General features: G+C 61.5%; 1 protein-coding gene across 3 annotated transcripts; it reads left to right on the forward strand.

The window, feature by feature from the left end:
• Positions 1-1390: 1390 nt before the first annotated feature.
• PTH1R (parathyroid hormone 1 receptor) lies at positions 1391-26981 on the forward strand. Of its 3 annotated transcripts, none has more exons than XM_027587597.1 (15): positions 1391-1598; positions 2638-2760; positions 12950-13052; positions 14973-15107; positions 16766-16876; positions 16981-17099; positions 17239-17333; positions 17528-17723; positions 18183-18336; positions 19892-19952; positions 20266-20332; positions 20588-20682; positions 21256-21397; positions 21510-21551; positions 22049-22531. In XM_027587597.1, exons 2-15 carry the CDS (start codon positions 2686-2688, stop codon positions 22421-22423), a joined length of 1770 nt encoding a protein of 589 aa, XP_027443398.1. In that variant the 5' UTR covers positions 1391-1598; positions 2638-2685; the 3' UTR covers positions 22424-22531. The 3 variants fall into 3 exon arrangements, with proteins under 3 accessions (XP_027443398.1, XP_027443400.1, XP_027443399.1); XM_027587598.2 differs by lacking the exons at positions 1391-1598; positions 2638-2760 and adding exons at positions 11563-11638; positions 12053-12115 and having other exon boundaries at positions 22049-26981; XM_027587599.2 differs by lacking the exons at positions 1391-1598; positions 2638-2760 and adding an exon at positions 11539-11638 and having other exon boundaries at positions 12960-13052; positions 22049-26981.
• The last annotated feature ends 824 nt before the right edge of the window (positions 26982-27805 follow it).

The following is a 27805-nucleotide window of genomic DNA, read 5'->3' on the forward strand; positions in this document are numbered from 1 at the left end:
TAGAGCTGGCAGTGACCTTAGGAATTAGGCTTGCAGACGCATTCACGTGGACGGTAGGGGCCATCCCTGAGATGGTGGGGGGGTGCTGGTTTGGGGCTCAATTTCCACAGGCTGAGTCTGGGGAGCCCACAGAGCCCATGGGTCTGGACACTCACCCTCTGCAGCACTAAAAACAGTAAAGTTAAAAGTGCCCTTTGAATCAGCTGGTCAAGTCCCCGTTTTACAGATGAGGAAACTGAGGCCCAGACAGCAGGAAGTCGTCCTGCCCAGGATACACAACCGGTAAGTGGGTGAGCAGGGACTGCCACTTAGCCCAGATAATATCTCCAAGGGCCCCAATAGTCACATTAGCTTCCTCCTGACCATCCTTAAAGCCCTCCGCTCCAGGCATCCCAGGCCTTCCCAGCATCTCAGCTTCTCTGCGTGATACTGAAAGGTGGCAGGCTTTGGGGTCTGAGACCCCTTCCTCTTAGCGCTACAGCGTCCCCTCCCGGGCCGGAGCACGTAACCCCGCCACCCCCCGCCCCTGCCCCCAAAGACTCCTCCCGCTCATCCCCCAAGTTGAGGGTCCCCAGTGGACCAGAGCCCGCCAGGAGTGTTTGGGGGTGTGAAGGGGTGGAGAAGGAGGCGGGCCTCGGGAGTGGGGGTCCCGGCGGAGCCCCGGGTCTTGCGGCCTGCAGCCGCCCGGGGTGGAGTCCGGGGCGGAGCTGGAGAGGCGGGGCCGGCGTCTGGAAGGGTCGAAGACTCTGAGAGACCCCGGGGAAAGACTCGGGAGGGTGGGAGAGGGACGTGAGCCCCGAGACGCGGGCAGGGGCGGGGGGCGGGTCTAGAGCACCGCGGACCTACCCACTCGGGAGTTCCCGAGGCTGGGGGTCCAGGCGAGGGTGGGGCGGGACGGTGGTGGCGGCGGAGCCAGGCCGCGGGGCTGGCGGCCCAGCAGCCTCCCCAGGGACCCCGGTCCAGCCCGAGCGGGAGTAGCGCGGGCGCACACACAGCGCCGCGGTCGGGGGCGCGCGGGGTACCTCCCGTGAAGAGGTCTTGCTTCGCGGCTGAGAGCCCCTATTCACCGGCCCCGGCAGGCCGATCAGAAAAAATAACGTCTGTGCTTCCCGGAGAAGAGAATGGAGCGGCGGCAGCGTCCCGGGCTACGTGCCCGGGCCCCGATGTCAGAGCTCCCTTGGCTCCGTCCCCTCCACACTCACATCCCGCCGCTGGCGACCCGGGGCGCGGCCTCTAGAGAAACGTCCCGGGGCAGGGGCAGCGGGCTCCGCTCGGCCGCTCCGCACACCCGTGGCGGAGGCGGCGCGGGAGGGGGGGGGCGGGGGCGGGAGAGGCCCAGGGAGGGCGCGGGGGGAGGGAAGAGGCGCCCGGCGGCGGGGGGAGGGGGAGCGGCAGACGCCGAGGCAAGGGACGCGCGCGGCGGGCGGCGGCTCCGAGCGGCGGCCGGGCGGGGGGCGCTGGAGGCCAGGCCGGCCAGAGGGGATCCCGAGGGCCCCATGAAGTTCCCCCGGGGCCGCGGACGGGGCGCTGTCCTGGGGAGGCTGTCGGGGGGTCCCCGACATCCATGGCTAGGCGGGGGCCGCGGCGGCGCGCTCGGAGTAAGTCGGGGTCGGGGGGGGGCGGGCGCCCGGGGAAGGGGGCCGGCGTTGGGTAGGGGTGACTCCGGGCCTGGCCGGGGCGGGCGGGCTGGTCCGTCTCGGTGTCAGTCGGCGGCGCCTCCTCGGAGCCCGGTGGAGCCGCCAGCCCCGCGCCGCTCGGCTCCGTGGCTTTTTTGGAAACTTGCAAATGTTTTCGTAGAGAGAGAGAAGGGGGAGGGGAGGGAGGGAGCGAGGGAGTGACCGAAACGGAGCTCGGGGCTGCTGGAAGAACGGAGGCCAAGGCTGGGGGAGCTAGAGACGGACTGACAGACAGGCCGACGGGCAGAGCGTCCCGGCCGCAGGCGTGCTTCAGCGGCGCGGGCGCAGGCGGGGCTCCGGCCCAGGATGGGGAGAGGGCTCGGGAGGCGGCCGCGGGCAGGATGGGGATCCGAGGGGGCTGAGGGGCAGAGAGCTGGCGGCCGGAGCACCGAAGGGCTCAGTGTCGTTGCAAAGTTGGGATCGCGTCCCTAAGCTGCACGCCCCGAGCGGCTCAAAACGCGCCCCCCGCCCCGCCCCGCCCCCCCTCCTTGCGCTAGCCGCGGAGCTAAAAATAACAGCCCGGTTCGCCCCCCGCAGACCGCGACCCCAACCCCTCCCCCGACCCCTCCCCCACTGGGCGTGGGGCGAAGCCACAGCTCCCAGTTCCCCAAAAGAAAAAAAAAAAAAGAAAGAAAGAAAAGGCGGCGCGGGGGGGGGGGTGCGGGGGGCGGGCCGGGGGCGGGGGGCCCGGCCATATGGATGTGATTTCTCCGCTCCGAGGCAGACGGGCAGCTCCGCAGCGCTCGGCGCCCGCCCGCCGCCCGCCCGGCCCCCGGCTGCCTCCCTTCCTCCCTCCCTCTCTTTCTCCTTTGCGCTCCCTCGCTCGCTAGTCCTCGGCGCATGGGCCCCGCGCCGGGCCCCGGGGCCTCGGGCCGCCTGGCCTCCGGGGTCCCCTAGGCCCGGGCGTGGGCGGGGCAGCCCGGCCTGACGCAGCTCTGTACCCCACCACCACCACCACCAGGGCCGGCGGCGGCGGCTGCCCCGAGGGACGGGGCCCTAGGCGGTGGCGATGGGGGCCGTCCGGATCGCGCCCGGCCTGGCGCTCCTGCTCTGCTGCCCGGTGCTCAGCTCCGCATACGCGCTGGTAAGTCCCTCGCCGGCACTCCAGGACAGGCTGCGGGCTTGCTCTGCAGTCCCTGGGGTGGGCCCAGGGCGCAGAGGCTTGGGTTCCCTGAATAATCCGAACTTTGGATGAGCGTCCCCTCCGACCCGAGATCCCGGGTGCCTGCTGTCTCTGGGGTGTCTGGACTCGGTTCCAGATGCCTATGGTCCCCTTATTTCTGAAGCCTGGGTTTGGGGTCCCAGGTCTGGAAATCTGTGGTTGGGGTTCCTCTGTCTTCTGCTACCGTGAGCACCACAGCTCTGGTTGTGTCTCCTTCAGGGATGACAGTGTGGTCTAGCAGTAGACCGGGCTTTGGCCCTGATGTAGGGTCCCACAGACTTTTGCTCCTGGGCCTCCTGTTTTCTGCAAGTTTTGTTTGCAATCCAGGACACGGTTGTGGGTCTGAGGTCAGCATCACCCAGGCAGGGGGTAGGATTTAAGGGTCCCCTCCAGCTCTCACAATCACACGCGTGTACACACGCGGACACTCTTGCCCAGAGAGGCGGGTGTGGTGTGGCTCGGAGGAAGGATGGAGGTCCCCTGAAGGAGACCGAGCTCACAGAACACTCCTCCAGGAGAAACATGCTGGAGGGGGACTCTGGTGAGTGAGGGACCCCCATGTGTACCCTCCTGAGACCAGAAGCCAAGAGGGGACCAGAGGAGCAGAAGAGGCAGGTTGGGAGATAAGGCCAGAGAGAGATAGAGAAGGGAGACAAAGGGGGTGCAGAAGAGAACTCCCCAGAGCAGAAGGAGCAGACAGACCAGGAAGAGCAGAGAAAAGTAGGGGACTGGCAGAGGCCAAGAGCTGCAGACACGGAGGGGAGCGGGAGCGTCGTCCTCCTCCCGGGCCAGAGACTGGGGGCCAGGACCTGGGGAGTCAGTCAGATCTCACAGCAGCCCTGTCCCGGGGGCCTAGCCCATTGCTGAGGAGGCTGTCTGCCTGTGTGTCCGACTTCAAGGCCCCTGCTGCCTCGCCAGTACCTCCCAGGTGGGGGCATCTGCCTTCTAGAGAAACAAGCAGGCAGGCCGGCAGCCACTTTCTCCTGACCAGCTCCCTACCCAGGCAGAACCTGAGGGGGGAAGGCAGGAGCTCTGGGATGCCTCCAGCTCTGCCTCAGGCCCGTCTGACCTGGGGCGATCCTCCATACCTCAGTTTCCCTATCTGTAAAACAACAACAACAACAAACAAACAAACAAACAAACAGCGAGAAACCTTTGCCCAAGAATCTCCTGATCTGAGTGAGGCTCTCTTCTCCTCCGGGGCCTCAGCATGTCCCATTCCCTGGTGCCCGGGCACTCACGACTCTGGCTCCCCAAAGCCAGAGACCTCACCCCATATGAGGACTTGTAGATGGGGCAATCAAGGCTCAGAGACTTGTGCTGAGGTCAATGCAAGGACCCAGAGCCATTTCCCCACCCTCCCCTTGGGCCAGGCTCCCCTTCTCCAGGGTCCCCTCCAGGGTGTGCACACAGCCAGCCCGCAGTCTGTGTGCACATCCCTGGGGTAGACCGGACGATGGGCGTGAGTGTGCTGAGAGCCATCTCTGTGCCAGAGCAGGGCTCGCTGGGCCTCTGGGCAGACTGTTCTCTAGGTCCGTGTGAGCGCGTGTCACCTGTGAACACATGTGTCCGAAGCGGTGGGTCTGCACATGACTTGCAGGGGCGTAGTCGTGCATATATGTGGGTGTGTGAGTGTATTTGTGAGCACATGTGCACCCAGGTCTATTGTCTCTTATTTTTATTTAATAAATGCTTTTTTAGCGCTTTCTACTTGCCAGACACTGTCCTAAGCACTTTAGAGTATTAACTACTTTAATTTTTCCAACAACTCTCTAAAAAGGGTTTGTTATTGTTCCCATTTTTAAAGTAATCTGAAGCACACAATCAATATGACCATTTTTTATTGCATGCCAATCTAGTGCCAAGCCCTGTGTCTCCAGGGGGAGGGGGTAATGGGTCCCCAGGGTCCCACACTGATTTCTGGGGAAGCTGAGGCATGTGCAGAGAATTTGCCTGGCTTAGCCCTGGTTCAGGTCTGAGGGCAGGGCAGGAGGAAGGATGCCATGGCTGGGTCTGCCCTGAGACCTTGTTGCGACATCAGTGGCTGGATGCTCAAGCCGTGTGCGCACTGGGTTTAGGGCTAGAGGATGTGGCCCAAGGATGACCCAGTACCCTGTAGGCCCCCTGGGCTCAGCTGGAGCCAGCGAGAGACTGACAGCTGGCCAGCTTCCTCTTTTGAACCTAGGGGCTGCCATTCCCACCCAGATCTGTGCTGACACCCACCAAGCCCACCAAACTCAGCCGATAACCACTGTAACCAAACCTGTGTGCTGCCTGCCCAGCCAGCCCCAGGAGCAGGCTCACACCTCCAGGGACCTCAGGGTTCGGGGACCAAAACGCATTCCACTGGGAGGACACCGGCTGTGGCCAGACTCAGCTAGCTGGTCCATCTTGTCCTTACAGGGAATACTAGCTGTGAGCTAGGGGTCAGGTGGAGTGAATTTTGGAGGAAGGGATGGGCCCACAGATTGTGAGTAGGGGGCAAAGGGGTGGTCTTATCCTTGGGGGTGCCTCATCCTAAGGACGCCCTCAGCACGCACACATGTGAAGGAGAAGCCGCAGTGCGAGAGGTGGCAGGTCAACAGGGGGGGCAGGCCTTGAGCGTAAAGATGTGACCTCGGGGTCTGACACAGAAGGGACTGTGGGGGCTGGGAGTATAGGCGATCCCTCCCCTGCTCCAGGACCAGCGTGGCCACAGGCCCTCTTTTAAAGACCACCATGTATTGAACAATGACTGTCCTCCGATTCTGAGCTAGAAACCATCACAAATGTTTTCTCAGTCTGCCCTTTCACCGCCCCCCCCCATTTTATGGGAAAGGGCCCTGGGGTTCAGGCAGTGAGTCTGTGGTAGAGGTGGGACTTGAACCCAGGTCTTCAGACTCTCGCACCCAGCTTCTTCCTCCAAAGCAAGGTGACGGATCGTGCTGATCAGAGAGCCACATGTCCCACTGTGGGTTTTTAAATTTCTCTTCCTTTTCTTTTTTTCTTTCTTTGTTCCTTTGTTTCTTTCTTTCTTTGTTTCTTTCTTTCATAAAATCCTTCTGTTATTTTACTTTTATTTTCTTTTGTTTAATTGAACTAATACTTGAATATGTTCTTTCTTATAAAAGAGTCCTATAATACAGATTAAACAGAATTCATCCTTGATGACTCCCAAGCCCCAGTGTTCCTCTAGAGAAAACCATTTTTAACAAGTCTGGGTGGGGGATATCCTCCCAGACCTTTTTCTGTCTATTTCCAAAAGATCTCTTTTTGTGTCCGTACAAAGCAGACAGTTTTGTTCTGTTGTTTTCTGCGTGTTGTAAAATGAATGGTATCTGTCTGTAGCTAAGGCTCTGGCCATGTACTTTTTTTTTACGTAGAGGTGTGTCTCGGAGATCTTCTTGTCAGTAAATATAGATCTATTTTCTTTAATGGTGCATAGTATTCCAAAATCTGGGATGCATTAAGCAGTCCCTAGAAATGTACATTTAGATCTTTTCTGCATCCTTTTTGTGTGTGTGCGCGTGTGATTCCAGACAGTGGCAGGGAAGCTGCTGGAAATGCCGTCTTGTGCCCCTGTGTGACCGTTTCCCTGTAGGGTATTTCTAGACTTTGTCAGTGCTGGGTCTGAGCACATTACGTTTTTTTATTTTATTAGACACGGCCACACTGCCCTCTAGAAAGCCTGTGCCGATTAATACTCACAATAGCAGTAGGGACCAGGAGGGTCTCTCCCCCACACCCTCTGTCTCATAGGGTAGTATGAGGATTTTCACCTTTGCCATTCTGAGAGGTGAAAAATTGTGTCTCTTGCCATTTTAATTTGCCAATTACCGGTAAGCTTTTGGACTTTACATTGGTCTATTGTCCCTCTTCTAAGACCTTTGCACAGAGCCATTACTCATCTTTCTATGGGTTGTCTTTTTTTGTATTGATTTGTTGAAGCTTTTTATATCACCTGCCCTTAAACACCCCCCACACACCCCAGCTCTGGGAACGGCCTGTGGACAGAGCAGGAGGAGGGGGGCCGAGCCCTCCCGGGAACTTGGGTTTTCTTCGGAATGTTTTAATGAGGCGTCAAGCGGCCTCCCCCAGATTCCTGTTGTGGGCCTTCTGGGGACACTCCCTGGTCCAGCCACCACACCAGGAAGGCAGCTCTTTCAGAGAGAGAGTCCCTAGGAAAAAGAAAGGGTGGGGTGAGGGTTTTGCAGACCCCAGAAGTTGTCTGCAAAATGCAGTGTGACGGGGAGAGAGTGCAGAGTTTCGCTCAGATTCGCAAAGACGTCGGACACCTCCGAACCCTAAAGAACCCCAACTCTGGGACCAGCCTCGTGCGGCGGTGAGACCTGGTGGGACCCTATTCTGCTGACCAGGCATACGGTCAGGTTAGGCCATACTACCCTTCCGGGCCTTAGTCCTGCAGGCCAGGTAGAGGCCGCCCGTGAAGATCCACCGGGTCCAGCAGCCAACTCCGCCACCCCAGGCTCCATCCCACCGCCTGCCCTGAAGGCTGGCCAGGATGAGAGGCGTCACGGTGCCTCCCCCCCCCCCCCCAGCCTCTCCCAGCCCTGAACACAGGCAGCCTGTTCAGGAAGGCCTGGAGAGGGGGAGGAAAAGTCAGCACTTGTCAGCGGTGGCGGGGCAGGAGTGTCCCCGGCAGGGAGCCCGTCCCAGCCTGCTCGGGCCAGCCGGACAGACGGAGGGCAGCAAGGGGCGGGGAGCAGTCCCTAGCCAGCTGGCACGGGAAACATCAAGAACCTGGAAAAGAGATGCAGGAAGGCCAGGAGGTCACAAGGGGGGGGGGGTCCCCTGTGAGCCAAGGTTTTCTCCCTCTGCCTTTTCTGGAGATACAACTCCCCTCGCTGCTAACCCCAGGGCACCACTGTCCTCTGTCCTGTTAGAGCTGGGCACCAGATGCCACCACCTGCACCATCGCCACGTGATCCCCTCTCTGTCCGCCCCCACCCCTGAATTCCCTTTGTGCAGGCTGCCTCGGAGGCTCTGCTGGGAGGCGCCTGCTTGATGCCGCGGAAGATGCAGATACGGTTCAGAAGAACTCTGGACCACTGGGATTGAGCCTCGCACCAGGGGGCCCACGGGGCTGCGTCCTTCCTCCAGGGCTGCTGCTTCTTTTTACCTGTGACTCTGAGCCTCAGTGTCCCTGTTTGTAAGATGGGGATGTGGCGGAAGGTCAAGGAGATGGGGACAAAGCGCCAGGGTCAGTGGCTGGTGCTAACAGGCAGAGGGGCTGGATGGGCCCCAGGCAGGTCTGCTTTCTCTAGAGGTGAGCGGGAAGCCTACAGCCGCCTTCCCCCAGGGGGCCAGGTGGAACCCGGGCAGAGGGATGGATGAGAGGACCCAAGAGGGCATCTCGAGGCTAACAGCATCCAATGGAAGAAGCCCCTTTCCCAAAGGCAGAGGTGTCAGCCACTGAAGAGGCAACCCTTATATTTCCTTCTTAGTTTTGCCTGGAGGAGAATGTAGGCATGTCTGGGATCACAGACAGCAAATGTGTAGAATTTGGCAGTTAGGAGTGAAACGGAGAGGAGTGGCCCTCCTTTGGTCAGTGGCATGGAACTGGCTCTCTCCACCACCACTGTCACCGTCACACCTCCATCACCATCACCAGCCTCGATGCTGCCTCCTCACTGCCCTCACCTCCACCCCCACTGCCACCACTGCTCCCACCCCCAACTCCGACACCATCCTCGGTCGGGCTTCCCTGCGAGCTGAGGTCTGAGGTCGAAGGAGCTGCTTGCCCCCCAGGGGAGGGGTAGTGAGCAGATGGCTTTTCTCTTCCTCGTCTGAGCTTCTGAACTCAGGAAATGAGAAACACATCGGGCCTCTTGACCACACACTACTCTCTCCCTGGGACAGCAGCGTCTATGTTTGTAAATAACAGACTGGCTCCCAGCCTTCACCGGCACCCTGCCTGGAGCCCCCAAGACACCAGCTCATTGCTCCCAGGCTGCCCCTGTCCCTATTCCGCCCCCCCCCCCCCAGCTCGGGGCTGAGGTCAGGGCATCACCCCACTCCCTGTACGTTCACAAACTGTACATCATGCATGCGTGTGCACACGGGAAGGCTCTGTGGGGGGTGGGCGGTTCAACATGGGGAGTGTGCTACCGTGAGGGACACGGAAGCCGAGCCCTAACCCAAGACCATAGGAGGGATGTAGGTGGGGATTCGGGACGCCTGGTGCCAGGGCTGGGTGGCCCCATTGGTGGTGGGTGACCCCGGGCCATGATCCAGCCCTTGCCCCTGAAACCCTGAAAAAAGGGTCCCTCAGCCCTTGCCCCTGAAACCCAAGATCTGCAGGCTCTCTGGATGTAAACTAAGGCAAGCCTGAGTCCTTCACACCAGGAGCTGGGCCAGAAAGACCTGAACTCTGCCAAGGAAGGGGAAGAGGGGCATGGTGGGGAGAGGGACCAGCAGACAGTCACCAGGCCAGGAGGGGAAGCACAGCTGCCGGCACATCCCCCTTCACCCCCAGGACATAAGGCCGCCTGTCAGGGCAGAGGCTGATGGAGGGCCCTCTTGCCCCCCCCCCAAGCCCAGGGGGCCTGGCAGTGACCCGGACTCTCACTGTGAGCCCAGATTGGATCACCCCCAAAGCTCATCAGGCACACTTCACCCAGTAGGCCCTCCTGTACTCCCTGCTCCCGGCCCTCCTGGAGTCCCACCTCCTCCCCCCACCCCTCACTGTGGCCCCCTGGACTTAGTCATCTACCCAATCTCCCCCTGCCACTCTGGGTCCGCAGCCTGGGGCCACCCTCAGTGTGCAGAAGCAGGGGTGCCCAGAGCCAGAGTAGCAGGGCCATGATGTGCTGCTGCTAACGGGAGCTATTCGAGCCACCAGCTCGGCCCCACCCCCACCCATGCCCAGGCTCTCACTGAATCCTCACCCACAGCCCTACGGTCATCCTGATCGCAAGGGTTAAGCAACTTTCCTAGACGGAGAGCCAGTCACTGGTGGAGGTGCAATTCAAGCTCCCTTGCTGGCCAGCAGAATGTGCTTGGATGAGGAGAGGGTGCAGTGGGAGGGAGAGGAGAACAGGGACCGTTGCAGGCAGGGGAGGTGCCCTCGAAGGCAAGTGGCAATGAATTTGGTGCGGAACTGCCCTCCTTTCCTTGGGTAAGTGCTTCCTGGACTCAGGCTTGGATTCCTCTTGCTGCAGCGTGCCATCACTGGGGGACAGAGAAATGGGTCCTACAAGTTCAGGGAGGCCAGAGGTGGGGCCACCATCCCTGTGGATGAATGGAAGAGTTTGGGGGCCCTGGGGTGCTGGAGGCATATCCCTTCCCTTCTCCTGGGCACTCCCAGCCCCACCATGGAAACCGGACTCCAGAGAAGAGGGGGTGCCCCCTCTTGGCCACAGAGAGGGTAAAGCCAACAGCAGTAGGTGGAGGCTGAGCCGATGCCTCAGTCCTGCGAGAGAGCGTATGTTAGTTCCTGGTCATCACCCAGCTAGCATACCTGTCCATCTGTCAGTCTGCCAAATGGGCCGTTTTCAACCTGTGACTGCCTGCCTTCAGTCACATCGGTGGGCTAGTCTGTCTGTGGGGAGGGCTGGTATGCCAGTCTTTGGGGACTGGTAGAAGCCTCAGTCACTCAGGAGCTTTCCATCAGCTGGAAAAAATAAGGTGCAGTATCTGCTTGTCTTGAGAGAGATGGAGGTGGGCAGAGAAGAAGGGGTGGGGACAGGGCCATGGTGAGGGAGTCAGGATAAGACGACAGCAGAGGCGGTACCGACAGTGGGTATAGGGCTGGCGGCAATAATGGTGATGGCAGTGATGGGGTTAATGTTGCCTTCGGTGGTGATGGTGATAGTGGTGATGCAGGTGGTGGTAATACTGGCGGTAGTGGTGTGAGTCATGGTGGGAATAGCCCTGGCGGTGGTGATGGTAATGATGTTCTGCCAGTTGGGATGGTGCTGATGGTGGTGGTGGTGGTTAGACTCCTGGTAGTTGGTGCTCATGGTGGTAATGGTGCTGGTGCAGGTGGTGGCGGTGATGGGGGATGGTAATGGTTGTGTTTGGTGTTGGTCAAGGTGATGACGGTTGGTGGTGGTGATGGTGGGTGGTGGTTACTGATGGAGGTACTCTTGTAATGATGGAAATGGTAGTGAAGGGGCGTGATAATGGGTCCGAGGGAGCAGGGCAGCTACGTAGGGACCAGACTCCTCAGCAGCCTGGATCCGCAATGCCAGAGGCACAAAGAGAGCTTCAGGTTGATCTTGGAGCCCCTCGGATTAGGGCAGGTCCAGCTGTCCTCCCTCAAGCCCCATCCTGCCAGGCTACTTCTGCCCCAGTCCGCTGTAGCTGGGGGAGGAGGGCGCAGAGCCCCGAGAGAGGAGCCAGCACATGGGAATCTGCTCCAGCCCTTCCTGGGGTGGGGGGGGGGGGTGGTCCATGGGCACTGATCCGGCCGAGATTTCAGGGCCCAACTCAGTCTCCAGGGACACGCAGAAGCACAGACACCCGACAGACACGCCTGCTAAGGAACAGCCGCATGACACACTGGCAGACGCGCGCACGCACGCGGACCTTTGCCCAGAAAGCCACGTACACACGCATGTTCCCAGACACCTGAGGCTCACGTCCCAGATGTGCACGCCGCACGGTCCCCACGTGAGAACGCACAGAGACTGGGGGCCCGCCCGAGCGCACCAGCCGGCCGGACGCGCCGCCGTGCACGCGCACGCGCACACACGCGCACGGGCCTCCGCTAAGTGAAACCAGCGGATCCCGAGCCCAGCCGAGCCGGTTGGAGACTCCCTGGCCCTGGAAGCCCCCGCTGCTGCCACTGAGAGACGCGGTCAATTAACTTCACCCTCGCCGCCGGGCTCCCTGACCCGCCCCGCCCGGCCAGCCCGCCCCTTCCCCAGCCTTCCTCCTTCCTTCCCTGCCTGCCCCCGGCTCTCCGTCCGCCCCGTCCGCCCCGCACGGTTCCGCTCACACACCGGGGAGGGGACCGGCCCTGCGATGCCTGAGGGGCGGCAGCTCTGCCTGTTGAGGGTGTGAGGGGGCCAGGCTCTGCCCTGTGGAACCTGAGGGGACACAGCCCTGCTCTGGGGCTGAGGGGTCTAAGGGGACAGACATGTCCCAGGCCCGGGTGTCTGAGGGGACTCGGCCCGACTTAAAAGGGGGAGGGGGATGTGAGGGATGCATTAACCTCTGTGGGTCCCACTCATGGAAGTGGCTAGGCTTGGTCACACTGATCTGTCCCCAGGGCAGGATGCTGCCTTTACTCTGACCCGCTTCGAACTCTAAGTCGGGGGAACATAGGTTCAGGGTGAGACCCCCCCCCCACCTCGCGATGCCCACGATGTTCTTGTTCTCTTCCTCAAAATGACGCCCGTGTATCCCAGTGGGCCCGGGGTGTGCAGGCTGGAAGGAAGAGAAGGAAGCACATTCTAGAGGGAACAGCAGGAGCAAAGGCCTGTTGTTGGCACCGTCAGAACACAGGGTCTGCCTCTGCCTCGCGGGGGAAGGAGCTTCTAGATAAGCAGTGGGATGGGGTGACTCTGGCTCACAGCCGGCTCAGGAGTGCCCACCCAACCAGACCACTTGCCAGTGATTCCTCCGACCTCTAGCTCTTGGGACTGCAAGGCTGGGAGCGGCTGAGGCACTCCCCATTCACTGGGGAAAGCAGTGACTGCGGAGAGGGCCAGGATGGAAACTGGTGACTCCCAAGGTCCCCCAGGGCACTAGGGCTTGAAAGAATCCAGGCCTGGTTTATTTCCCCAGAGTTCACCGCTCCTTATGCACCCGCTCTCCCCACCAGGTCCCCAGCAGACAGGATCCTGTGAGGATCCATCCTGGGACATTCCATCCCTTTCCCATGTACCCTTGGGGAACAGACTGGACAGAGAATATCAGTGGCTGCAGCCTACAGGGTTACTAGCGGACAGGCAGGGGACATCCCGCCTCCCTCTTTTATCCTTCTGGCTCTACCCTTTGGAGCCGCAGCTTCCCATCTGTAAAATGGGAGCTCCATAAGGCAGAGTTCCCAAATTCTAGCAGAGCCTTTGGAAAGTGGGGGAATCCGTCAGGGAGGTTGGGATGGTTGTGGGACCTGTCAGTGCGGTGGAAAGGCCGGCCTGCAGTCTGACGTTCAACTTGGTAGGTGGATGCAGATGACGTCATGACCAAAGAGGAGCAGATCTTCCTGCTGCACCGCGCCCAGGCCCAATGCCAGAAGCGGCTCAAAGAAGTCCTGCAGAGGCCAGGTGGGGGCGGAGCCGGGTGGGGCGGGGCCAAAGGAGGAGGGCCTGGGGGCGAGGTCAAGAGAGGGAGGGAGGGGCCCAGTGAAGGTGCGAGCCTAGGATGCAGAACCAAGTGGCACCAGGAGAGGGGGCGTCCGGTTAAAAGGGGGGCGAGGTGTGATCAAAGTCAGCAGGCTGAAATGCAGAGCCTTCCCTCCCAGGGTGGGATCAGGCAGGAAGAAGGCAGCCACAGTCCGAATCATCCCCAGCAGGCTTAGATCTGGCAAGGCACAACAGGATCAGGAGCCCCGAGTAGGGTGCCGCACCCGCCTGGGGTGCACTGGGACAGCTTCCTGGAGGAGGAGGTATCCAAGGCAGGTCCAGAAGAATAAGTAGATCTTTGAAGAAGGCCACCTGGTCCAAGGACAAGGCTGAGGTGTCCAGGGTCAGTAGAATCAAGGGTCCATGGGACTGGACGGGGAGAAGGCTAGAGGGGTAGGGATGGGTATCTATGACTCTGAGTCATGGTCACTGTCCGAGAGAGGGTGTTTGACCTGGGGTCGGGAGGGCCTCTGCACACCAGCACAGCATCTTCAGGGACCCCTGCCAAGGTCAAGGTGGGAGGAGCCCCTGCCTTTCCAGCTCCTGCCCCATCTCCAGCTGGTCTCTTTCCTGAGTCCACTTTCTGGAAGCAGAGATGGGAGCTCATTAGCACCCATCCAGGCCTCTGCCGCCTGTCTGATTAAATCTCATCACCAGGAAGAGGCCCAGGCCCCGCCTGACTTGCCGAGGAGAACAGCTTCCTGTCTGGAGCCGGTTCCCCTAGACTGCTGGGGACCCAAGGGCACGCAGTGACACACTCTGTAGCACACGGACTTTGCTCATAGTCACAGGCATTCACAGGGTCTCTGCAGTCCCAGCCCTGTCCACAATGGCCCCGCTGGTGGCTCTTTGGTTCCCCGCCCCAGTCACCTCAGGGTCTGGTGGGCCTCCGCCCTCTCAGGTGGGCCCCCGCCCTCTGGGTCTTGAACCCAGCGCTCTTCCCAGTTGTGGAAGCCCGGAGGCACCTTCTGCCCCCCATCATGCCCCATCCTGATGGAGCCCCTCTCTTCCTGCTCCATCCCGTCCTGCTGCCCTGCTCCCTACTAATGTCCCGGGATCAGGCAGGATAAGAGGCACAGCCGTTCCAGCCCCGCCGAGGTGTCTGCACTCAAGCTTTGCATTGCTGTCCCAAACCCTGACCTGGGAGGGCTGGGGGCCCTGCTCGGGCTGTAACTGAGGGACACGAGTCATATAATGAGGGAGACATTTCAGCGAGGCAGAGAGACCTCAAACAGCTCTCTAATGGCGAAAAGGCCAGCCCAACTCAGAGAGCCTCCAGGGTCCTTCTGTGGACTCTGGGGAATTCCTAACTCAAGTATCTGAGGGCAGGGGACGGGTAGGTAGACTTGCCTGAACACCCTTGACACCTGCACACTCTTGCTCATGTGGTCCACACCACCAGCTTCGTGAGCTGCACCGTGCCCTGGCCGGGCTTCATTTTCACCGTTGAGCCTTTGCTGACATCACCCCTACTTGTCCACTTTTGTCCTGCGCCCCCTGGCGGGGCCCTGTCCTCCTGCACGGGCTCTGACTCCAAACTCCTGGGTCGGAGGACATTGCCGCTGCCCATGTTTTGCCCGCACTTACCATATCAGCCCACTCAGCCCGCTGACCCCACCCCTGCATGGTGTTCGCTCCCATTTGGACCTCCTGTTGACAGTCTCCGTGCTCTCCACTTACTTCTGCTCCGGCCTGTTATCTCAAGCTCTCCCAACAGCCTGGGCTGTCAGCAGGGCAGGGATCAACCCCCACCGTACAAAGAGGGTGCCTTGGAGGCAGGAGGGTGCCCTGGGTCTCCTGCCATAGCACAGTTGACAGCCATAACTGCCCTGATTTCTCCAGCTGACATAATGGAATCAGACAAAGCATGGGCATCTGCATCCACATCAGGGAAGCCTAAGAAAGAGAAGGCATCTGGGAAGCTCTACCCGGAGTCTGAGGAGGACAACGAGGCGCCCACTGGCAGCAGGCACCGAGGTATGTCTGTGCTTCTGGGCATCCATCCGAGACGGGCAGGGACCCACCCACCCCACCGCTCTATCCCCTTTCTGTGAGCTCATGCTCTTCAGCTCTTCTGGAAAGGAAGAGGCTGTGGCCCCCTCCCCAGGAAAGCAGAGGAGGGGCTGGGAGGACACAGAGCCCAGGAGGTATCATGTGCAAGAGGCTGGCAGCTGGATGGGGCCAGACCCCCAGGAGATTTGGGCAGAGAACTTGCCCCGCACTACCCCAGGGGTGGACCCGGGGCTGTGGCCCCTACCATGGAGAGGGATGACAGAGAACCTGGGAGACAGAGGGGCAGGGAGAGATACAAAGAGAGGGAGAGACAGAGAGGGGACCAGGAGCCATAAACCAGGACTGGGACTCAGTGTGTCAGAGGAGGGTGCACCCAAACACGTTAGTGTGGTGGGCCATAGACACAGAGCAGGGGAGGAGAAGGCCACGGAACAGCAGGGCTGAGACAGTGGGACGAGGAGGGGAGGAGAGAAGAGAGGGAGGGAGATGCAGGGCTGTGTTGTCCCTCAGGAAGGTAAGGAGAGACAAACGCAGAGCCCAGACTGCAGCCACAGGGCCGGTTTGAACCGGCTGGGTGGGCAGCAGATTCCAGATGGGCCACATCTGGGAGGCTGTGGTCACCCTGTGGCTCCCCAGGGACCAGAGGGAATTGTGGGCCTAGCCAGACGGGGCTGGGAATATGGTGCCCAGGACAGAGAGCCTTTCACCAAGCTGGGGTGGGTCCAGCTATCAAGGCAGCCTTCCAGGACGGCTGGAGAGTCCTGTGGTTGGAGTCCTGCAGGGGGGAAGAAGGGACCTGGGCGGGGGGGAGTGGAAAGCAGAAGATTCAGAGGCTGGGGACCTTCCCAGGTCACTTAGTATCTCTGCTGTGAGACTGGAGCCCCAAAGTAGGATATGTCACCCTGTCTTGAATCCCACAATTAGCACTTGGCTTTGGGGGATTATACCTCCTCCTATGAGTGATCATTGGAGTCTCATAGCAGGTGCTTAGGGTGGTCTGGGATGGTGGTGAAAGCACAGGCTGATCTGGTCAATCCCAGCTACCCAGTGAAGAAACTGGAACACAAAGAGGGTGGACACCTGCACGAGGTCAGCAGCTCTTTGGGAGTCCAGCAGGGACTGGAAGCTAGACCTCCTGCCTCCTACCCATGGATCCTGGGCAAGGGTCACATGGAAGGCATTCTCAGCTAAGGGAGTTAGTCTGGGCACTTGCCCTTCCCCAGGGACACCTGGAGGTGGAACCAAGAGCAGAGGAAAAAGAGAGAGGCCTGGCCAGGGGCTGAGTACCTGAGGAGGGCATGGGCCTAGGCTGTATGACCTCGGCAAATCACTTGCCTCTCTTGGCCTCCACCAGCCGATCTAGAAAATAGTGCCAGTGCCAATACCCGCATACAGGGGCTGTGGGAATTCTGTGAGGCCAGGGATTCAATGCTATGCAGGACACAGTAGGTAGTAAGGCTCAATACATTCTCTCCAGACCGCTCCAGGCCTGAGTTCTCCAGTCCTGGGGCACACCTGTCCCTGAGGGAGCCAGCGACCACAGGTGTGTTCATTCTTCTGGGTCACTAACCATGGACTTGACTGGTGTCCCCCACCTTGTCTGTCTGTCTCTGTGGGCACAGGGCGCCCCTGCCTGCCCGAGTGGGACCACATCCTCTGCTGGCCGCTGGGGGCACCAGGTGAGGTGGTGGCCGTGCCCTGTCCTGACTACATTTATGACTTCAATCATAAAGGTAAGGAGTAGGTGGAGTAGAGTGGGGACCACAGGGGTGTCAGGACGGGGAGCTCAGGGCTCCAGACCTCTCTGCCTGCCCTGACCCTCCCCGTGGTCCTGCAGGCCACGCCTACCGACGCTGTGACCGCAATGGCAGCTGGGAACTGGTACCTGGGCACAACCGGACATGGGCCAACTACAGCGAGTGTGTCAAGTTCCTGACCAATGAGACGCGTGAACGGGTGCGAGCTTTCCCCCCTCCCCAACCTGATCTGGATAAGGTCACCCCTGAGCGAGGCCTGACGCCTCCCGCAACCTTAACTGGTCTCTGACCCTTAACCTGAGTGCCAGGGCTCTGACGCTGTGTCCCCTCCGGCACAGGAGGTGTTTGACCGCCTGGGCATGATCTACACCGTGGGCTACTCGGTGTCGCTGGCTTCCCTCACCGTGGCCGTGCTCATCCTGGCCTACTTCAGGTGGGCGGGGCGAGGGGCGGGGCCGGGCCGGGGGCGGGGCCGAGGTAGGGTGTCCGCAGCCCCCTCCGCGGGGGCGGGGCGTCCCTCCCTTCCCCCCCGCCCCCGCCCCATGCACATCATGGTTTCCTGGCCAACCCCCCCACACCCCGCGTGTCCCCGGGCCCCCACCCACGGTGTTGTCGCGCGCCCCGCAGGCGGCTGCACTGCACGCGCAACTACATCCACATGCACCTATTCCTGTCCTTCATGCTTCGCGCCGTGAGCATCTTCGTCAAGGACGCGGTGCTCTACTCGGGCGCCACGCTCGATGAGGCCGAGCGCCTCACCGAGGAAGAGCTGCGCGCCATCGCCCAGGCACCCCCGCCGCCCACCGCCGCCGCCGCCGGCTACGTGAGTGCCCCCCTCTGGCCGTCCGCGCCTGGCACCCCCGCCGCCCCGCCCCGCCCCCTCCAGCTCGCCCCCCAACACCCCCAGCCCCCGCCGGCCTCCTGCTACCCCGGGCGTCGGGCCGCTCACGGCCACCCCACTGTGTCCCTCGCACCCCTCCGCCCAGCCCCCCCGGACCTACGGCCAAGGGCTTTGTGATTGTCCCGCCTCCCGGCACTTTCCTCAACACTCCTGCCTCAGCCCAGTAGCCCCAACCACCCCACCTCTTCACCTTGGCCCCTGCCACTGTCCTGAGTGCCCTCTCCGACCCCCGGCTCCTCAGCTCCGCCCTTGACCAGAGAGCCTGGCCCTTCCTCCCCGCCGGCCCAGAGAGACTTGTCCTATCTCATGGGCACCCCCAGCCCATCCCCGACTTCCCCAGATGCAGGCCTGCTTTCTGGCTAACACCAGCTACTCTCCTAGGCCGGCTGCAGGGTAGCTGTGACCTTCTTCCTTTACTTCCTGGCCACCAACTACTACTGGATTCTGGTGGAGGGGCTGTACCTGCATAGCCTCATCTTCATGGCCTTTTTCTCAGAGAAGAAGTACCTGTGGGGCTTCACGGTCTTTGGCTGGGGTATGCAGGCGCGGCGGGCAGCCAGGCGCAGACAAGGGGGGCACCACAGGCGGCGGGGTCAAAGGGGCCACTAAGGGTGAGGCACCTGCACGGCCTCTCCCATCCTGGACGTGGGGCAGCCAGTGGGTGGCTTGCCCACCCCCCTTCTTTGAGTCTGACCCCATCCCAGGCTCAGGCGACAGGGCTTGGCTGGGGTCAGGGTTCACCCCTGGGCTCAGCCTGGGGCTGGGGCTCACCTGGGTGCAGATTCACCTGCCATTGAGGTTCAGCCCAGGAGAGGGAGGGAGTATTTTCAGGTCAAGATTTCAGCTCAGGATCAGAGTGGGATGGTGGGCCAGAGGTCACCCTAGGGCTGGAGTTGAGGTCTGGGACACTCCCTGCACCGTGAGCCCTGTTTCCCTACCAGTCCCCTTACTGCGTGGGGCTGTCCACACCACTGCCACCCGGCCTGCAGGAGCCATGACCCAGAGCTCCAGGCCCCCCACTCGGCATCCTCCGCGCTTCGGCAGCCCCTCTGCAGGATGGGTTGCTGGGGCTCTGCACTCCTCCCCCACGGGTTCCGGGATGGAGTTACCGATAATTGTCCATTATTGTTGGCAGCTCCAGAGCTTGGCTGGGCTCCGGGGCAACTGGCCAGACTGCAGAGGGGTAGGCCCGGTGGCTGAAGCCCTCCCTGCACTCGGCACCCAGAAGCTCTCAGGTCAACAGCCACAGCCCCTTGGTACACACTCTGACCTTGACCTCACCCACGGCAAGCCCCAGAGTTGGGGGAGACCTGGTCCCGGCGACTGACCTGTGGACTCTGGGGCTAGACGGTTTCGGGGTGGGCAGGAGACACACAGATCTGGAGCAACACAACTTGGTGACACAAGAACGTCAGAGCTCTTTTTTCCCACCGTAAACCCGGGTCGCACCCTGCCCCTCCCAAGGGTGCACCTGACCCAGAATGAAGTGTGAGGGGGTGGAGGGTAGAGGCAGAGCTCACTCAGAGGTATCATGTGCCATCTGGGCTGACTCAGGCCTGGGAACACCAAGGTTCCCCTGTGGCCTTTACTCAGCCTGGAACAACTGTCATTCCATCCAGCCTCATCCACGGGGGCTAGGACCTTTCAAACTGGGTGTGTGTGTGTTGGGGGGGTTGGTGCTGGGGCAGAAAAATGCTGGCCCTTGGCCCCTCCCCCACAGGAAATCCCAGTCCAGAGCCTAAAGGGAAGGGGGGATTGGACTGGGCGTGGGGAAGTTAGCGATGCCCTGTTTTCCCGTGAGCCCCAACAGGCCTGCGTGTGTGGGTAGGACATGTAGAACCAAGATGAGGGCGGAGGGCTGACGGGTCCTGAGTGTGGGAGCCCCGAGAGGAGGCCGTGGGGGAAGCAGAATGGCCTACACCATCATGTGGCTCTGTCACCAAGCAGCCCATGGGCCCAGGCGGACGGGGCTCAGGAACAGGGTGGGGGTCAGCTGGGGGGTCATCGAGGATGAGAGGAATGGGCTGAGGGGAGAGACACCGTGGGCAGCACCTGCATACCCTCACATGCTGCCCCTTCTGCATCCACAGGTCTGCCCGCTGTGTTCGTGGCCGTGTGGGTCAGTGTGAGAGCCACCCTGGCCAACACCGGGTAGGTCCAGGCAGAGAAGGGGGCCGCGGGGCCGGGCCACAGGCCAGAAATAACGCTGGCACGCCTTTCCTCTGTGAAGCATGGGGGGGACCGCTTCCTGTGGCCTGGCCCTGAGTGGGCCCAGCTTCAGTTTTCTGTCCAGCCATGAGCCAGGCACCCCCTCAGGGTCAGGCTGCTTCAAAAGCAGTGTCTGAGGGGGGTGCCTCAGGCCTGGCCCTACCCAACACCCCCCTGTCCTTTGTCCCTCCCAGTTCTGGGGCCAGGCTCAGGGTGGGAACAGGGGGCTGGGAGCTGATGCCTCGGCCTCCCCCAGGTGCTGGGACTTGAGCTCCGGGAACAAGAAGTGGATCATCCAGGTGCCCATCCTGGCCTCTATTGTGGTGAGCAGGGGTGGCAACAGGGCTGGGTGGGGGCGTGCACTAAGGGGGCCGGTGACCAGCCCCTGACAAGGGACTACAGAGGCTTCCCTGGACCCCAGGGTTGGAGCCACGGGCCTGAGTCCAGTCGGGGAAAACAAGGGCCCACTTGGAGACGCAGTGGCAGAGCAGAGCCTGGGCGGGTCCGTGGGTCCCCGGGCCGTCGCCCCCACCCTGCTAGGGTGCAACTCGAGATGCAGCCCTCCCTCACTCCCACAGCTCAACTTCATCCTCTTCATCAACATCGTCCGGGTGCTCGCCACCAAGCTGCGGGAGACCAATGCTGGCCGGTGTGACACGCGGCAGCAGTACCGGTGAGCTGTGCCCACCGGGCCCAGGGTTCCTTGGAGTGCCGGGGTCATCACACCCCGGCACCATGTACCAAAGCAAAGACATGAGCCTGTGTCGAGGGAAGCACCCAGCTCCCGGCTCCCTGGCTGGCCCCACCCAGCAGTCATGGGCTCTCCCCCGGTCTCTGGGGCCGCCCCGGAGCCAACCTGGGCCGTTCAGTGCTGGGGTCTGCAGGGGAGGGGGGCAAACCCAGACCTCTCCTCAAAGAGCTGACTGTAGCGAGTCCAAGGGACAGGTGGGCAGTGGGTGGCTTCGAGAGGACAGCAGCCCCGCTGAAACCTGAGGAATGGGCTGTGGGATGAAGACGTAAAGCCAGGGGGAAGTGAGGGCCAGTAGGGGGACCAGCGGGTGCAAGCACCGAGGGCCCTTACGAACACTTTGTCCCAGGTTAACTGGGTCGTCCTCCGCTCAGGCCAGAGCCGCAGGTCCCTTCGTGGCTCCTGGAGCCTAAGAGCTTGGGGCGGGCAGGTGCGGGTGGCTCGGTGCCTCCCCAGGGGAAGTGGCCTGTCCCTGAGCCACCTGCTCTGCTGGCCCAGGAAGCTGCTCAAATCCACACTGGTGCTCATGCCGCTCTTCGGCGTCCACTACATCGTCTTCATGGCCACGCCGTACACCGAGGTCTCAGGGACGCTCTGGCAAGTCCAGATGCACTACGAGATGCTCTTCAACTCCTTCCAGGTGCGCGGGCCTGGCCGAGGCCTGGCGGGGGTGGGGGGCGGGGGGAGGGAGGGCAGGGCGGGAGCGGCAGGTGTGGCCTCTGGGCCCTGACGCCCAGTGCCTCTCCCCGCAGGGATTTTTTGTCGCCATCATATACTGTTTCTGCAATGGTGAGGTAAGCGGGGTGGGCAGTGCTGGGGCAAGGCAGGGGGGCGCGGAAGTGCCAGGGTTCCCCGAGTCCTGTTCCTCCATTCTCCTGTCCGGTTCCTCTGTTCCTCCAAGAACATCCCTGAGGATATTCTGAGGGCAGAGAGTCTTTCCAGATGATTCAGGCTCAGGATGTGCTAGGATTTGCGGGCTCCTCAGTCTCTGGCAGAGCCCTTGTCTTCCCTGCCCCACGGCTGAAGGCTCCGTAATCCAGAGTGAACGACTCAGCCACCCCTGGGGCCATTTGAGCCTGGTAGACTCCGGGTGTGTCGGTTGCCTGCAGCCAGGCACCACGTTCTGAGGATGACGGGATTTTACTTGGCCTTGGAATTTTCCAGTAACATCCCACGCCTCCGGTTCTGCTCAGGAGCAGGGATGAGGGCACGGCTGGGGCTGGGGGGGGGACCATGTGGCGGAGGGCAGAGAGGCCTACCTGACGCCCCGCCCTCCCACGGGCCATCGCAGGTGCAGGCCGAGATCAAGAAATCCTGGAGCCGCTGGACACTGGCCCTGGACTTTAAGCGGAAGGCCCGCAGTGGGAGCAGCAGTTACAGCTACGGCCCAATGGTGTCTCACACGAGCGTGACCAACGTAGGCCCCCGCACGGGACTCGGCCTGCCGCTCAGCCCCCGCCTGCTGCCCGCCACCACCAACGGCCACCCCCCGCTGCCCGGCCACAGCAGGCCGGGGGCCCCGGCCCTCCAGGCCACACCACCTGCCGTGGCTGCTCCCAAGGATGACGGGTTCCTCAATGGCTCCTGCTCAGGGCTGGACGAGGAGGCCTCGGCGCCCGAGCGGCCGCCCGCTCTGCTGCAGGAGGAGTGGGAGACTGTCATGTGATCCGGGACCCGAGCCAGGGTTGGACCCGTGGGCATAAGGGCTGACAGACGGACCAAGAGACGGCTGGTTGGACGGTTGCCCACTCAGGGCGGGGCTGGGAAGACAAAAGAGGAAAAAAAGAAAGAAAGAAAGAAAGAAAAAGAAAAGGGAAAGGGAAGCAGTGTGTAGCTTCCTATGGTCTGAGCTGGGGCTCAGGAGGGGAGGCGAGGGCCGGGAGCCATGGAGCCTTTCTTGGGTTTCACCTCTGGAAGGGCTCCAGGGGCCAGGGGCCAGTCCCCGGGGGCTGGGCACAGTCCAGCAGGAAAGACCTGGGAGAAGCCAAGAGCGGCCCGAGTTTGCTGGGGTCACACGGGGGCCCGGCGGAGCCATGCAGGAGCTGGGCCACAGCCTCTCCCCGCCACCAGCTGCTGCCTCCAATGCCTCTGCTGAGGCCCCGGGGTGGGTGGGGGGGACCCCGGCTCCTCTCTGCCAACTCTTCACCTGTTGCCCCGTCACTGTTCACCAAGGGCCAACCGCAGATCCCTGGGTCCCTGGCCCTGCTCCAGGCCCCTTCCTGCCTGTCTGGTGGCCATGCTGTGTCCCTTGGGGCCTGGAGCACTCAGGGAGCTCTCCACACAGGATCTCCAGCCCCCACCCTGGATTTGACACGCCTCTGGCCACCAGACTGAGAGGGCAAGGGAGCGTGCCGAGGCCATCAAGTGAGACGTGGGCTGAGGTCCGCGCTGGGGCTCAGGAACTGTGGGGGAGCCTGGGGTCATCCCACAGGTCCAGCTGGGGTGAGGGCCTGCAGGACTCAGCACATCCACCCACCGTGGATCTGAGCCCGTCACTAAGCATCCCTAGCCCACACCCACCTGCCACTTTAGCCACATTACTTGCACCCCTCACCCCTGCCCACCTCAGTCTTGGGCCCTAGAATGGCACAGGCCCTCCTGGCCTGACACTGAGAATTGACCCAACTGCATCCCCACCCCAAGCTCTGACCAGAACAAGCTTCGTTCTCAAGTCCGAGGACGGCCTTGCCCCCGAGCCTATACAAGCTAGTGCCCCTGCCTGGCCCTGCCTTTCCTCATCTCCAGCGCAAACTTGTTCTTCTCCGTGGACGCAGCATCTGGAAAGCGCCCCCCATCTCAAACAGCACCCCCACCCCACTGGGGACTGGGTGAGGTGTCATAGTCAGTGGGTGGCATAGACGTACTCTGAGCAGCCTCAGGCCCAGCCCCGCCTTCCTTTCCAGATGGCAGGTAGGGCAAACAGTTGCTCAAAGGCCCGGTGCACCCATGGGGCTCCACGTGGTGTGATGTGCTTGGAACCCTGTGAGAAACGTGGGCCAGGACCTGAAGGGCCACTGAGCCAGCTTAAGCATCGAGGACTCCTGTGAATGCTGGGAGCTATTGGAAACTGTACAGGGAGAGCAACCAAGGTCTGAGACACATTTAGAAGAGTCCCTGCTTCATTGGAGAGGCCAGAGGAGGTTACTCAGGCCTCAGGGGAGAGGTAACCTTGTGGAGGAGGTAGCAGGCAGGAAGTACCCTGCATGAGGCACTGGCTGGGAGAAGGAGACCCAAGCAGAACAGACCCCCATCCCCTCCCAGGGCTCAGAGCTACGGGACCTCTGGGAACCTCATCCACCCACCCCACAGGCAGTCCCTGAGGCCGCTAGCTGGCTGGGCCCCAGGGCCCCATCTTCCAACCCAGACTTCTCCTCAGCAGGCTTCTGAAGTAGAGTCCACGAGGCCCACTCCCCCTGAAACACTCAGACTGGGTACCCCTAGGACAGGGCTGGCCTTCCCACTCAGAGAGGCCCCTGAGCAGCGCCTGGGCCATCCAGGTGTTGGCAGAGGAAGTGGGAGCCCTCAATGGGCCTGGCAGGCAGTCAGGACCCTGTTTGCCTTGAGCAGGGGCTGGAGCCAGGTGGTCACTTCTCCCTTCAAGGCCTCCCAGCCCAGCCAAGCCGCAGGGAACACGTAAACACCAGCCGAGCTGGGCGCGGACGGGCAGGGAGGAGGGCACCGAGAGACCCCAGCTCCTCAGCTTCCTTGGCCAGGGTGTCTGGCACCTCATGGGCTGCCCTGAACCCCAAGTGGGGCCAGTAAGGCGGGCCTCAGCTCCCACCTGTCTTGGGCATGTGAACAGGCCCTGCCCTCTCTGGCTGGTCTTCCCTCAGCTCCGACTGGGAGAGGAACCTCTGAAGGCCCTTGGAAGGAACGTTACCCCTGGCTGGGGGCCCCTGGAACCCAAGGCCAGGCCCCAAGCCTGGGTGAGACCATAGATCCCAGCTCAGAATGGGGCCTCCAGGGGGCAAGGGGCATCAGATGGCTCTGCCCATCTCAACCTGCAAGCCTGTTGAGAACAAAGATGGAGCCGGGCCCCCCACGCCCACCCAGAGTGGGCAGGCTGTGACAGCCTCACCCTTCTGCCCTCACCCTGGGGCAGGGTGGGAGGGAACAGCACAGACACAGGGGAAAGGGTACTGAGTTCTCTGGAAGTTCAGAAGGGACATGACCCTGCCCTAAGGGGTCTTAAGGGGGACAGAGCCCTGCTCTGATGGTGTGTGAGGGGCCATGACCCTGCCCGGTGGCCTGAGAGGGTCCGGGCTCTGCCTTGGCTGTTAGAAGAGGTCTGGCCAGGGTCGGGGGGTGGGGTCCGTCAGAGGGGTCGGTCAGGAGCCGTGGGGCTGGCTGCGCAGCTCTGGCACACAGGCTGGGGTGGGCCCAGCTGCTTGTCCCTCATGCCTCCTCAGCCAGTTCCAGAATGATCCCAGCCTGAGGTTCCCATGGCCAACGGCAACAAGCCCCGGCTGGGGCAGAAGAGCCTCCTCTTGGGCAGAGGAGGGGACTCCAGAGCCAGGCAGGGCCCTGGACCCTGGCTGGCTCCCGGGTGTGCTGTGTGATCCTGGGCAAGCTGCCTTCCCTCTCTGAGCCTCAGCTTCTCCTCTGAGCTCAGGGCCCTGTTCAGGGCCTGTGCGGGCTCAGCACACAGCAGCCTGCTCCCTAGTGTAAGGCCCCTAGGACACCAGGCCAGGACATCCCCAGTGACAGGTTCCCTCCTTCTTCAGTGTCACAGTCATGCAGGCTGTGGGGGCCGAGAGGTGGTGGGCATGGATTCTGCGCTCCTCCCTGTCCAAGGGCTGGGGATGAGGAGAGGGGCCAGGGTCTGGGAGGCAGAAGAGGCAGAAGACCAGATTCCAGCCTTTCATTTTGGCCTCAGCTTTCCAGAATGTGCGGGTGAGGGGAAGGAAGGCGGCTGCATTAATTATGCGCCTACTGTTTAGCCCCCCCCCCCCCCCCCCCCGCAGTTTTAGGGCAGATAGAGAGATTTGAATTCCCCTAAAGGCTTCCTTCCAATCACAGTTCTCAGACGGAAACACTGGTCGGGGAGCTCTGCAGATGAGCAGCCCTCATGGGGTCCTGCTGGCTTTGCTTCCCAATGGGGAAGAGGAGGGGACAAGGCCCGGCTGGGAGGATGGGGGTCAGGGCAGGGGAGGGCGGGCTTGTGGCCACCCCAAGCTCCCTTCCCAGAGCTCCAGGGCCTGTGGCTGCGAACTCTTCAGCTCCCGAGGCCTTTCCCCTGCTCCTCACACGCCCCTGGGCTCTGCTCTCCCGGCAGCCCAAGGTTGGAGACCCTGTCCTGGGAACCCTCTCCCCAGCATGTATCAGTCAGGGGACGGCCTTGATGTGAACTGCTCAGAGGCCACACGGGCAGCCTCTGCACCCCCACCAAGCTCACCCACATCAGTGAGACAGAGGGACGCGTGTGGGGCTGCTAGGTGTGTCTATTTGTATTAGTGTATGCATATTGGCATCTGTGTATTTATTTGTACTTATGTATGTATATTTATGTGTGTCTGTTCATATATGTGTTGTGTCCATCTGTACTGCGTCAGTCAGTGGTTCTACCGTATATGTACCTGTGTCTGTGTGTATATGGACATGGATGTCCATTTGCACGTGTCTACTTGTGTGACTGTATTGTGTATCAGTGTGCCTGTTTGTATGTGTTTGCATGTGTGTCTGTATACGTGTGTCTATTTGTGTGTGTGTGTGTGTGTGTGTGTGTGTGTGTGTGTGTCTATGTGGACCTGTGGTCTGAGAACGCCGCCTGTGGGTGGAATTTGGCCCGGGGACGTGTTTGGTTTGGCCCTCACAGTATTTTCAACATCTTGAGCCAACATTTAAAAATCAGGATATTTCACATAAAAATTCAGCTTTCCAGTTTCTCTTTAAAAATTCAGAAGCCCTGGCAGCCCTGGCGCATGTTCCCATGAGGCTACTCTCCTCCAGAGCTCACGGGGGCTGCCCATCCGCCCGCCCCCTCACCGCTCGTCTCGCCTACCAGCGCCTTGAGGATGACTGAGTTTGTGACCCCAGAGTGTGTGGTCACAACTGCGTGTAAGCCGAGCTGTCAGGGAGCGTGGGCATCAACTGAGTCTGCACTGGGGGGTGCGTACTTGTGATCGCAAGTGTGTGCACGAGGCACAGCTGAGTGCATGGGGGACACGTGGGGGCCTGCACGCGCAGGGGTGGGTGGGAGGCACTGTGCGTGCGGGGGTGTGTGTGTGAGAGTGCTTGCGTGCACACGTGTGTGCGTGTGGGGGTGTGCATGGCCGTATTCGTGGCCATGTGGGGTGTGTGGGCCACTGTGGTCTGGCGTGATCTGCACAGGCGCCTCTTCCGGCCTTTGATGGGGAATTGGATTCCCGGCTTCTGGCTGGGCTGCCTTGCGGGATTTATTTCTGTCTCAGTGCCGACCAGAGGCCTGAGTAATGGGAACATTTAGGGAAAACCAGTAAATACATAGAGAAGGGGCAGGCTGGCCGGGAAACTCTGCTTAGCCACCCCTGCCCAGCCCACGGCCGCCAGAGGCCCCGAGGCCAGGCCTGAGCCAGGGAGGGAAGCAGCCTTAGGACCCGGCACACGCACTCATGCGGAATGCCCACGGATGCCCGTCCAGGCCCAGCAAGGGGGTGAGGCCCCCTATGCCCCCTGGATGGCTCCTGGGACAACAGGCATCTTGGGAGCTTGGCTCCAAACAAGAGATGCTCAGGACAGGCTCTGAGGATGTCACGTGAGGTCTGGCTTAGGGGCTAAGGGGCCCTGACCAACCAGGAGACATCCCTTCCCAGGCAGACGACAGGGGGTCCACATCCCTGGGCATTCTGTCCACAGATGCCTCCCACAGGTGCAGACCCTCCCACAGGAGGGCTGAGGCTGCCTGTGACCTGACAGGGCCGGTGCTGCCCCCAGAGTGGAGGGCCTGGTGCCTGGAACCTGAGTGAGGCGGCGGGGGGGAGGGGGCAGGAGGTGCCTCAGCTCTCCTAGGACACGGCCCCCACTGTTCTGGGTTCCACGCTGACGGAGCACCACTCGGGATCATCTCTCA

This window comes from Zalophus californianus, chromosome 1, assembly GCF_009762305.2.
Source record: "Zalophus californianus isolate mZalCal1 chromosome 1, mZalCal1.pri.v2, whole genome shotgun sequence".
In the NCBI taxonomy this organism is placed as follows: Eukaryota; Metazoa; Chordata; class Mammalia; order Carnivora; family Otariidae; genus Zalophus; species Zalophus californianus.